The sequence below is a fragment of the Peromyscus leucopus genome, chromosome 11, assembly GCF_004664715.2.
Source record: "Peromyscus leucopus breed LL Stock chromosome 11, UCI_PerLeu_2.1, whole genome shotgun sequence".
Classification (NCBI taxonomy): Eukaryota; Metazoa; Chordata; class Mammalia; order Rodentia; family Cricetidae; genus Peromyscus; species Peromyscus leucopus.
In genome coordinates this window covers 29,428,386-29,441,362 of record NC_051072.1, presented here as the reverse complement: position 1 = coordinate 29,441,362, position 12,977 = coordinate 29,428,386, and the positions used below count along the sequence as shown (strand labels likewise).

The 12,977-nt window shown below is 46.5% G+C and overlaps 1 protein-coding gene and 1 pseudogene across 1 annotated transcript in view; one reads left to right on the top strand and one right to left on the bottom strand.

Moving 5' to 3' along the window:
• Window positions 1-1,421: 1,421 nt before the first annotated feature.
• Nim1k (NIM1 serine/threonine protein kinase) overlaps window positions 1,422-12,977 on the bottom strand; it is a 56,218-nt gene continuing 44,662 nt past the window's right edge. Inside the window, exons 3-4 of the mRNA XM_028885392.2 lie at window positions 3,939-4,207; window positions 1,422-2,310 (exon numbers count right to left, since the gene is read on the bottom strand). Coding sequence (XP_028741225.1) covers window positions 1,561-2,310; window positions 3,939-4,207 — 1,019 coding nt within the window. The 3' untranslated portion in view covers window positions 1,422-1,560. The remainder of the gene's footprint in view (window positions 2,311-3,938; window positions 4,208-12,977) is intronic.
• On the top strand, window positions 9,098-11,806 carry LOC114704252 (annotated as a pseudogene).

Here is a 12,977-nt window from a genome sequence, read left to right as displayed (position 1 = left end):
AGTGACAACATCCTCCTTGCCCTTGGCAACCTAAACCATTCATCTACTTCAGCCTAGGTTGTTGGAAAGAACACCAAACTTTCAAGTCACTGATTGTTTAAAGCTCTTTGCCCACCCCAGGATTCACTGACTCTAAAGGCCTGGTCTGGGAAAACAAAATAAGTAATCCTGCTGGCTGGAGTTGGAGAGCCATCGTTACAGCTCTAATAACCTGCTGTGTGGAGTCCTCCAGCTACCACCCACTCCAAGGACTATATTTAACAGAGGGATTCGTGGGAAGCAGGGCATCCAGATAGGCTGTGTTAGCGTCTGGGCACCACCTCAGGCCCTCCCTACCATGCCGCTTCCTCCAGCCACTGATGCAGTAACCATTTCCAGGCAAGATGAAAAGGTTCATACCGATCGTGTTTGGCAGTCCACTGCCTCACGCCAATGCCGTGACCTTTTCCTTCCTGCTCTAATGCTTCTGTGGTGCAAAGGCCTGAGACGTACAAAGAAACCCGCTTGGTACTCACACAGCATTATCTGGAAACGTGGAGGGCGGGTGACGCCACTGACCACCCTTGCCCAATGGTGGATGAGGGCTGATCCATCTTTCCCCTTCCATACCTTGGGCAGACTCTTGAGATATGATGCACACAATGCTGCTCAAGGTCCTTGGGACTGAACGGCAGTCACCTCTACCACTGGCCAACTTTGGTGACATCTTTGTGTTAGCTATTACTGCACCTCTGTCCCTCACGACTCTGCTGTCGGGTCACCTTCCAAATAAACTACATGAAAAAGCCTTTGTCAGCCGGGCAGTGGTGGTGCACGCCTTTAATCCCAGCACTCGGGAGGCAGAGCCAGGTGGATCTTTCTGTGAGTTCAAGGCCAGCCTGGGCTACCAAGTGAGTCCCAGGAAAGGCGCAAAGCTACACAGAGAAACCCTGTCTTGAAAAACCAAAAAAAAAAAAAAAAAAAAAAAAAGAAAAAAAGAAAGAAAAAAGAAAAAGCCTTTGTCATCGGTTCTGCTCAGAGGGATCTAATTTACATTCCTGGCGATTGGGCACAATATTTGCCCTTTTCAAGTCACTGCGGCTACTCCTTCAGCTCTCATGCTGTCTGTCATTCACTCAAAGTGGCCCTCCTTAAAGGTCTATCCCAAAGTGGCGTGCTTCTAAAATGAGACAGTCCTGTGAGGAGTCTGCATAGCATCTCCCACTCTTTGTCATTTTTCTCTTAAAAACAAAAATAGTTGCTAGCAAGTGTATATGTTGTATATTAGAATTTCCGACACGCAAGAGAAAGGGATTGGCTTGGCTGTTTCCTCCGTACCTGAAAGAGTGCTACTTACATGTGTTTCTCCGTTAAATAAATGAATGCTGAAGTCTGACAAGAAAACAAAACTCCCAAGCCAGAATCCAGGCGAAGAGACTTTAGTTGGGGACGGGGTGGTATGCATATCTCAAATTTAAATTTTATTTAAAAATTACAAAAATGTTTCCATCCAAGTTGTCTATGAGAAAAGTTAAAAGCAGAAACTTTGTTCGTGGTTAGTTACCAGCTGCCTGATATAATTTATAAAATCGAACAGAATTTAGATGTGTGTCTTATGCCTCGGTAGATACGGGACCCTTTCTTTAGGTCCCTTTCTTTAGGTTCTGGCAGTATCATTATTGGCACACTTTCCAAAGCCTTTTTCCTTTGCACTCGATGTAAAATGATTCTGTAGACCCCGGTGATGGAGCTTCGAGCATCTCTCCCTTGGTTATTCCGGATATGCTCCTCTGTAATCCCCAAATGTTCTAAAGTGCTCTTCACCTCATTTTCTTCTTCTTTGAGGGTGCTGGTTTCTGACAAATGTTTAGGATCCAGCTGGAAAGGCTCCAAAGGGGTGGGGTATGGCACTCCTCGCATCCACTCATTGTTCATGATGTAGCTGATCCCATACCTCTCTGTGGGGATGGGCTGAAGGACCCCTCGGATGAGCCTGTGGCAGGGCTCGGAGACATGCTGGGGTATGCTGTAGGTACCCTCAAGGATGCTCTTCTTTAGTTTGGCCACGGTTTCTGCTCGAAATGGCATTGTACCAGTCACCATGAAGTACAAAAGGACCCCCAAGGCCCAGATATCCACATAAACACCAACATAGTGTTCATCTCGGAAAAGTTCGGGTGCAGCGTAGGGCGGAGACCCGCAGAAGGTGTTCAGCATTTCGCCTTTTTTACTTACGGTGCTGAATCCAAAATCCCCCACCTTCACGCACGTGCTACTGGTATAAAATACATTTTCTGCTTTCAGATCTCTGTGAATAATTTGGTTTTCATGCTGTGGAGAAAACATGGGGGAGAGTCAATTTTAAGGCAAATGATAAAACAGAAAATAGAGCTGTCTCTGCAACAGAGAAGTGGGTGATGCTGGCGGTATAGCCACAGAAATTCAATACAAACAACTTAAATCACATTAGCAAACTCTACCACAGCCTTTAACCCAGTGCAATGCCTTCACCCCCATGAGTAGACCAAAGGTTTGCGTCTTCCATGGGGTGAGGATTGGAATTTGTGCCACACAGACTCTGGAATTCATGCCAGACAAGGACCCAGGTCTTGTGCAACTGCACAATTCTGAAACACAATCACATAACAAGCCTTACTTTTTGAGGTCTTACCTGGTTCTTCTGAGTTTTCCCTTGACCGAGACCAAGAGCAGGGAGTCTTGGGGACCTGCTCCAACCTCCTGGCCATACTCCTTTGGGTGGGCTCATGTAATTTAGCAAAAAGGAGGAGGTTGGATTTGGCAGGTTTCTTGCAACTGATTTCTTACTATGTGTTGTGAGTACATGCTCCTTCCTGCCCTGACCCTGCCCTCTAAATTTAGCCAATAGTCTTGGGAACTTTGACCTAGTTCATTTTAAAGGCTTGGGTAAAGGTTTAATGCCATTTGTCCCAGTGAGCCCTTGGGGTAACAACATAGGCTTTGTAAGATAGAGCTGGACAAATTAACAATCTCTTCTATCAGCGTGCAAAATGAACAGCACTCCTTCATAAACTAAGAAGCGGACACTTACCTCACAAGGCTGCTGTGAGAACTATGGACGACACTGTGTGGCAGTGCTCAGCGTGGTCCTTGCACACAAATAATTTCAGTGAAATCTATGACAACAGCTCAGCCTTTCTCTTTTCAGAGGCCAGACTGCAGGGAGAAATGGTAGGACCCGGGGCTTCTGTGGACCCACATCTGTACTCTGCTGCAGTGTCTGCTGCTCTCCTACTTGATATCTGGTAGTTAAGTGCACGTCAAGTTCCTTCTGTGTGCCCAGCATATGGCTGGCCCCAGCGAGCCCACAAAAGGACCGGTTCTTGGATGAGTTAAGCAGTGTGTGTGTTACAAAAACCCAGCTTTATAAAGAAATTGTTGGAGAGCTGAAGGATGACTTAACTGAGCGTTTCTACCTGAGACACAGAGGCAGTGAGAACTGGGCAGGGGGTAGAACAGGGTGGTGGTCAGTGAAGATGAGAAAGTTTGGTGTTCGCTGGGCCTGAGACTGAGGCAAATTTCAGAAAGGGAGAGGGGCACTGGGCTGGTCACCAAGTGTGGATAGGACTGAAATGTGAGGTATGAGATGAAGTGTAAAGGCAGTCAGCACAGGAAAGGAGGGCCAAGGAGAGGTAGAACATAGGTTTGGAGCAATCAGTGGGCAATAAATGAAGGACTTCCATCTGGCTTCTCTGATCGGCTCCCATCAACTCCTGGAGAAGCCACCGGTCTGCCGTGTGTGTACCAAGATCCTGGATGTTGCTTTGGAGGCAAGGACACTGGTCCCAGCCAAACTTCTGATGCTTACAAAAGGGACCAACTCTCTGCTATTGCAAAGCCAACCTTCTCTGCGATGTGTACGTGATAACAAACCAAAGTCCCATGTTCCCCAGGCCGGCGGAGCAGAAGCCCGTACTTACCATGTGCTTCACGGCGGACACGATCTGGGAGAAGATGAGCTTGCTTTCTGGTTCGGGAAGCTTCCCCTCGGTGCTAATTTTCCCAAAGAGCTCCCCACCTCCTGCATACTCCATCACCAGGTGGAGTTTGGACAGGGTCTCCACGACTTCGTAAAGGCGGATGATGTTGGGATGGTGCAGCTTTTCCATGCTGGAAATCTCTCTGGATAGCAGCCTTTGGGTTTTCTGGTCTAACTTGGTCTTGTCCAGAATCTTAATGGCTACCTTTTCTGGAAAGAAAAAAGGAAAAGAGTTAAAAGACTTTTTTGTTGTTAATTTGTTTTGTTTTAATGAGAAAATTGGTATTTAAAGCTGGAAGGGCTCTGGGTGGTCTCCTTTATCCTATCAGGCATAGAGGTTCAGGGCTTCCCAAATCAACAGAAATGAAAAAAAAAAAAAAAAGTCTCAATTCCAGTATCAGCATCTACACACAGGTTTGGATGCCAACTCCTGCCTCCCGAAGGAGTCTTCCCTTGTCATCTTCACCTGCTTTTCCAAGTAAAGTTAAAAGTCCTGGACTTAGCCCAGAGAGCACGTCTTGATGAGAGAGAACCGGCTTCCGCTTCAGTGCCAGTCTGTGTCTCCTGCCCAGCTTCCCCTCCAGCGTCTCCCTTCAGTCTGGTGTTTTTGAAACAACAAACACTCCTACGTGGGACCACTTATGAATGGTCCAGATCATTCTTTCGCTCTGTTCCTGCTTACTCAGTTCATCCCTGGTGACCCTGCAAAGCTACCCTTATAATTAACCTATCCCTGCAAGTCTCGCATGGCATCCACTTAAGATGACCATGACACTCTCAGGCTCTGGGTGTTCAAAGCACCCATGTACTGCAGTCTCAGCTCACCAGCCTATAATACTGTCTTCCCTATTATCCTCACTCTCCCTGCATGTTTTATTTTGCTTTATCTGTGCCTGACATATAAAGTCCAAGACACAGACATACCCTGTCTATGTTGGTGAAGGCATGAAGAAACTGGCCCATCCCTGTGTGTCTGGAGGGAGGGCTAGTTGGTGCAATAGTTCTGGAGAGCGGTTTAGTATAGTGTGTTGAAATCTTAGAGATGATTACATCTTTTAATCCGACCATTTCACTTTTAGCAGTTAATCTTAAAGAAAATAACCCGATAGGTGTACAAGGGTGTGCGTGTGTTACAGGGAATAGCAAGTGGCCAGCAAGAGATGGTTAAACTGTAGCTCATCTTTGTTTAGGACAATATGCCCCCAAATGATGTCAATCTGCACTTATTGATGTGAAAAGATGTTACATATGTAAAAGACATAAGAAAAATACAAATATTCACACCTATAGAAAAAATATGGTGAGACATTTTATTAAAATGTCTACTTTTTTTTTAAAAGAAAGGGTATCCCAAGATGGCCTTGAACTCACTATATAGTTAAAAATAACCTTGAATTTCCTACCTCTTGCCTCCATCTCCAGGTGCTAAGATTACAAAGCATGTCTACTAACACCTGCCTTTTTGTAGGGCTAGGAATGAAAGCCAGGGCTTTGTGTATACTGAGTGAGCACTTTGCCACCTGAACTACACCCCACCCCTAGAAGACTTACCCAAGGAGTCACAGATAGCTTTTCTATACTATTTTGTATTGATTACTAATACTTGTCATTTTTTTTTTACAGTAAATACAGAGCACATGACGAAAATGGGTACCCTAAAAATAAATGAATCTTGAGTTCACAGCACAGCATCATCTTGTTGTTTAAACTTGGCCAGACTATCCAGACAAGCAAGAAGAGACGGCGACAGACTGACCGACTGTTTGGTCTACTTGCAGCACACCTGCTTCGAAGAACTTTGGTACAGCGTTACTGGCATGAAAAAAAGATGCCACTGGCTCAGAGCAGAAGGGTTATCAGCATGGTAAAGGTCCACTCGGCTTTCCGAAATGGACAGGGGTCGTAATGCTGTCTAATGTGTGGGGTGCTTCTTCTGTGGGAAGCAATATTGAGCGTCGTGGAAAAAGCAAACCATGAGTAATTAAGTCCCAGTTTGGCTATTTCTACAGGCTGTCAGCCCAGCACATGGGCTTCCTCATCCATCCTCTGGACGTTCTTCTTCCTTGGTCACATCTTTTCTGCCTTTCAGTGGCTAGCACTGACTGCTTCTCGCTGTTTCCCTGAACCAACATTTTGTACAGTCTATTGAGTGAGTTGTTATTGCAAGAGCTAAAACTCCACCTTCCGGACTCGCAGTCTCTGCAGAAGGGATTTCTCCTGCTTCCTCCCCTCTCCCTGTCTTAGGCTCCCTTAACAGTACTGATCTCTGCGGCACTTACCTCCATGCACTATGAGTGTTCAGCAGTGGGGATCTTTTTTTTGGGGGGGGGGGGAGGGTTGACAGGGTTTCTCTGTGTAGCTTTGGAGTCTGTCCTGGAACTCACTCTGTAGCCCAGGCTGGCCTCGAACTCACAGAGATGCACCTGCCTCTGCCTCCCGAGTGCTGGGATTAAAGGCGTGCGCCACCACTGCCCAGTGCAGTGGGGATCTTAATCTCCCTTTTTCTAGAACCCTCCGGTTAAATTCAGGGCTTTAGCAAAGGCTTCCCTCCCCAGCCAGGACTACTGGGTGAGACAAGTGCTGCTGGAGTGAGTAACTCTTTCAGTTCTGCTCTCCTGGTGCCTTGACTGCCTTATCTCATGCTAAGTCACATGACAGCCGAGCTTTGCTTTATAACGCAAATGTAGAATCACATAAAACATTATTAAAGTCAGGTGTAGTGATGCACACCCTTAATCTCAGCACTTGGGAGGCAGAGTCAGACAGATATCTTGAGTTCAGGGCTAGCTTGATCTACAAAGCGAGTTCCAGATGGCCAGGACTACTTAGAGAGACCCTGTCTCAAAAAAAAAAAAAAAAATAAACAAACAAACAAATAAATAAAGCCCTAGTATTCCAAATTGTTGTTCGCTGGCTGAAATGTGGGTTCCCTAAAGAACTCAGTCTTCATATCCACTCACGCGTGTGCACAGACGTGGAGATGCATGAACACAATTCACAGGACAACCTTGAGTGTCTTTTCTCCTTAGGCACGGTTCACCTTTTATTTAAGATCAGGCCTCTCATTGTCTTGTACCTCTGCCAAGTAGGCCGAGCTGGCTGGCCAGTGTGTTCCAGGCGTCTTCCTTCTGAGGCTCTCCCTTTCTCTGCCTTCTGCCTCACCACCCTGGGCGGGTGTTTACGAAAGAACACTGAATGATGGCCAGCGTTTTAGGTGGGTTCTGGGAATCCAAACTCAGGTGCTCACACTGGTGAAGCAAGTACTTTACCAACTAAGCCAGTTCCCCAGCCCCATCTGCTCCTTAAACACATGTTCAGGGTGTGTGTGTGAATGTATGTGTGTGTGCATATATATATATATATCTTATGCACTGGGCCATGAGAAGACAGACACTGTTCTTACAATCCAGTGAGAGAGAAGGACTTTGAAAATGGCCCTTAGGATATGTATGGTTAGTATTAGGAAGGAATCCAAATTTGTTTTTAAACGGCATGGTCCCTCTGAGTGAGAACACTAAGTCGTGTCCAGGGGGTGAGGGAGAAGGCCGAGGATGGTGCATGTGCTAGCCTCCATGAGATGTAACATTTGTGCTAGAGAGGCTGAGGGGAGCCCTCTATGATGGAGACGTGGAGTGAGGGAAAGTGGTCCCCAGATTAGCCAGGAGTGCTAGCAGGGTGAGGTAACGCACCATCTTGGAGCCTGTTTCAGGGAAGGCAGCCTTGGGACACCCAGGGCTTTGTGGAGAATGTCATAATCTTGACTCCAGCTGTGGAAACAGCAGTCTGACTGCGGTGTGGGAAGTGCAGAGGAGGAGCTGACGTGTGGGCAGGACAGACCGTGGGGACAAGGAAGGATGATCAGTGGGGCTGCAGGGTCCTGAGGTGTGTCTGAGACGGGACAGCTGCTGTTATTCAGTGCCAGCGGCCATTGCTATTTTGATCACAGATCTCAAGTTGTCGGTTTCTCTGCTTTTTAGTTTTCAAGAGAATCCTAATACCTGCACATTTATGTGAGGGCTTCGAATCATTAAGTGTCCATAACGAATACCCCCCAAATTTCTTCCTTCTGCATCATCTCTTCCCCTGTAAGAGGAGGGGTTATTTTCTTAAAACGAATGGGCTTTCTTCGCACAGGATGACGTGAGTTAGTTCCTAGGCCCATCTGCTAGCTCTTCCTCAGCCTTACTCTACTTCCATGAGAGTTAGTATACTGAGTCAGTTAGCCAAATATTTGTCAAACATTTAACATTTATAATAAATGTGGGGGAGCTCCAGGTTATAATATGTCACAGTATCTGATGCCAAGTGACTTCCTCCCTCTGCTTCGTGTGTGGAGGCAGGGTCTCTTGCTAAGCCCAGAGCTCACAATTTCAGCTAGTCTAACTAGGCCTCCTTGCTCTGCAGATCCCTGTCTTGGCCTCTTGGGCACTGGGATCACAGCCTGGCCCACCTGCTTTGTAGGTGAGTCCTGAACATCGGAACTCTGAGCCACCCCACGGCCCCATGGTCAGCATTCTAAACCACTTATTGGAGAAATTATTTTGGCCACTCCATGTAGTTAAAAGGATATTTATTTAGTGGCGTAACTCACAAATTAAGTAATAGGTAGGTCGCAGGGTCTGGGGAAGGTGTAACGCAGTCCAGCGGTGTTGTTTGGAGCTCTGCTCAGTCCACCTTCACCGTTCAGCGTCCTGGGCACAGAGAGAGCGCACAGAGCGAGCGCTGGCCCGTCCAGCTCTCGGGTCTCCAGGCGCCTCCCCTCGCCCCGCCTCGTAGGCGTGACAGTTGCCAGAGTCTCAATGGGGGTTGGAACTTCCAGATCCAAGCTGGAATGGCTACCCACTACACCACTTTTCAATTGCACCCCTTCTCTCCATCCTCTTTGCCACTCCCTGAATTACAATGGACGTCATGACTCGCCCATCTGGATCATTAGACTGGCTTCATTTGCTCTTATGACTCTGCCTTCCGTTCACCTTGCTCACTGACATCGGATCACGGTAATTCCTTGTTTACAATCTTCGGTGGCTTTCTGATAACTACATGACAAAATTCAACCAAGCAAGAAGAGTCTTTGTGGGCAAGCCAAAGATTGCGTCAATGTCGCCTGCGCTTGCTCCTGCCGCTCGGTGGGTGCTGTCTGCCCCAGCTCTGTTAACTACTTTTAAATTTCCAAGTGTCCCCTCACTGGTTCCCACCTGTGGGTACATACTATCTCTCTTCCTGGAGCTTTTCCCACTGCGTCCTGTGCAGCAAAGCCTAGGACCCACTGCAAACCTTTCTAGTCAATAGACACTTTCCGGATTCTGCTGGCGCTCAGTGAACACACACTTGCTGCAAGCCGCAGGGAAATGTAATGGAATTCAGCTACTATCACAAAAGCTAAGACTCGGAAAAGTCAAGGGCTTGTCTGAAGGTCAAGCCATGGCTTAAGAAGGCTTGGTGATATTTTAGCTTTTGTGTATATATATTAGCTGGTTCCTACAGTGATTTTCTTGTAATGCTATGCATGCTTCCAAGAACTCCTAACAGTGTATTTATCTAAAATACCTATCAAGCATCCAAGGCCAAATGTGCAATTTAGGGTGAGACCCTCCTTTCCTATACAACCTTACTAATAGACCTCTAACTTCTTTTTTTTAAATAATTTTATTTGCATTGGTGTTTTGCTGCATGTATGTCTGTGTGAGGATGTCAGGTCTTGAGTTACAGACAGTTGTGAGCTGCCATGTAGGTGCTGGGACTTGAACCTAGGTCCTCTGGAAGAGCAATCAGTGCTCTTAACCACTGAGCCATCTTTCCAGCCCAACCTCTAACTTCTTACCTAGCCACTTCTAGGAATGTAGACTGAACACAAAGATCCCCTTCTTGATATACTAACTGATCATTAGCTCTCTATTGACCTCCTCCTTTACCACTCCCCTTTTGGGTTGTAAAAGAAAGCCTTGTAGTCACTGCTTGAGGGAAATTCTTACCTGCTTTTATGACCCTGTAGAATTCAAGCCTGGTGACCTTGCTCTGCTAGAGGATTGCTATTGCTTGGGTTTATAACTGGATTCCTGAGAGACTTAGAGAGAATAAGGAGATGGAGAGAAGGAGAAAGAGAGAGAAACAAAAAAGAGCGGAAGAACTAAATGGGTAAGAACTGGAAAGGAGAGGACTAGATGGGAAGAACTAGATTGAAGGGCTAGAAGAGAGTACTAAAGGAACAAGATGGAAGATGAGGAAGAGCCAGACAGGGAAGAACAAGATGAGAGAGAAGGAGATGAGAGAAAAGGAGATGGGAGAGGAGCTGATACGGAAAAGAACTAGATGGATGAGAACCTAGATGGGGCAGAACTCAGATGAAGGAATTAAGATAGAACCTAGAAGGGACCGCAGGTAAATGTAGAGACAAATCAGGCAAGGAAGGAGCTAGGCGTGAGAGCAGAATAGAAGCTGTGTAGAGAGAGAACTGACTCAGAATAATAAAGTGGGTGGGCGGCGGGGCGCTGGAGTGGTACTCGAGCCGTGGTGAGCACCGAGTACGTGGACCCGCAGTCGAATGTGGAGCATGTCCGAGAGCAGCCGCTTTGGCGATAGCTCGCCCTGGGAGGACAAGCAGGGTCTGGTGGGCGTCCCGCGCGCGGAGGGGGACGAGGAGGGCTGCGCGCCCGACACGTGCTTCGTGGCGCCCGGCAGCCTGGGCACCGCGCCCTGGGTGTCGCTGCATCGTCCAGGACAAGGTGCTGGCGGCGGCACGGAAGAACGCCTCGGCGGCGGTGGTGGTGTACAACCAGGACCGAGCCCATGTCGAACGCGGGGACAGGAAAGACAGTCGTCGTTATGATTAACTACCCAAAAGGACGAGAAATTTTTGATCTGGCGCAAAAAGGAATTCCAGTAAAAATGAGCATAGCAATTGGTACCCGTCATCGCAAGAATTCATCAGTGAATCATAGAAAGGAAACTAAGAAAGTTATTGGCCAGCTTCCACTACATATTGTAAAGCATGCAGAGAAGGGAATTGATACTGATGCCGAGAATTGTGCCATGTGTATTGAAGACTTTAAAGTAAAGGATGTTATCAGAATCCTGCCATGCAAGCATATTTTTCATAGAATATGCATTGACCCATGACTTTTGGATCACAGAACGTGTCCAATGTGTGAACGTGATGTCATCAAAGCCCTGGGATATTGGGGGGACCCCGAGGATGCACGGGAGTTACCCATTCCAGAAACTGTCCCGGGAAGTGTTTCTGTTGGGAATCGGAGTGTGACATCCCACAATGAGGACAGGAGTGATGAAAGCAACCTTCCATCATCTTCCTCAAGTGAGTCTGGGCCACACCGCCCCTGCTTTAAAGAAGATGCCGGGGGAGACACAGCATTACTAGGAGCCTGCAGGAATGACCCTCAGCATGAAGGAGCCGTCTGCTAGCACACAGCCTCCCCGACAGCCTCACCGACAGAGCCTTGGCTTGAGCTACAGGACATTTAATTTTTTACTCTAGGGCACGGTTTGTATACTTGAAAACAGTGGATATTATTTTACGTTACCTTTCAGATTCAGATTTGATACAAAGGGCTGCAATATTTTATTCCTAAGAGGACTTTTAGTTAGCCTTCATCTATTTATCTACTAAAGTATGATGTATATCATAAATTTTGTTGCGTCAGACTGTCACAGATGTGGGGGTGGTGATGTTTCTGAGTACTAGACTAGCTTCTGTGGTGCTGTTAAACAAAATTCTGTTTCTAAGTTAAAGTAGAATTGTGTAATATAATTCAGTAATTGATCAAATGGACATTTCTTGAAGCAGACTCTTTTTTTTTATTTTTTTTTTTTTTTGGTTTTTTTTTGAGACAGGATTTCTCTGTGTAGCTTTGCGCCTTTCCTGGAGCTCACTTGGTAGCCCAGGCTGGCCTCGAACTCACAGAGATCCGCCTGGCTCTGCCTCTCGAGTGCTGGGATTAAAGGCGTGCGCCACCACCGCCCGGCTGAAGCAGACTCTTTAGAACTGGAAAACTGAGAAATCTTGCCATGGGCAGTGCAGTGGCACACACCTGTAAACCCATCACTCAGGAGGCTGAGGCAAGAGGATTTTGAGTTCAAGCCAAAAAGAAGAAGGGGAAAGAGAAATCAACTAACTGTCTTGCACTATGTTGTCCATAGAGACTTCAACTAACTGTCTTGCACTATGTTGTCCATAGAGACTTCGAAGCCAAGCATACCCTTTTCTTGTTTGGAATTGTGATAACAACACTAGTTGATTTTATGATTTGCATTTTTATCTTTACTGTCTATTTTCTCTTGACACTTGGAAGGAGAAAAAAATTATCTGTGTTTTTACACACACACACACACACACACACACACACACACACAAATGGCAGGAATGCCATATTGCACATTAAAAGTATTAAAATATTGATTCATTAAGAAAATCAAAAAACTAAATAAAGTGTATGGACTAAGGAGTTTCATGTACATGGATTTGTTTCTTTTCATCAAAGATTAAACTATCAGCTGGTTGTAGATTCTTCCTGGACCCTGGAAGGGGACTATCGGGGGGCTGGACCCCCATGGTCCCCGTTACACACTCATAGCTTTACTCTGTGACACATTTTAACTGTTTTCCGTCAGTCTCCTCTGAACAGCTATGAGTACCTACAAGACGAGAGGCACATCTTATTCATCTCTGTAAAGTCCAGAACAAAGCACGCACTCAGGAGATGTGTACATTATAGTGATTGCTTGTTTCATGGTAACTGGGGAGACTGATCAGTGGGTAAAGCACTGGGTATGTGAGCATGAGGACTTGGGTTGGTATCCCCAGAACAAACTGTAAAAGCTACAGCTCCAGTGCGATGGGGAGCAGAGAGAGGTGGGTCCCCTGGGTCTCTGGTTAGCCAGTCTTGCCAAAACAGTGAGCTCCAAGTCTATTGACAAAAATGAATAATATAAAAATAAACGGTGGTCACATATGATCAGCAAT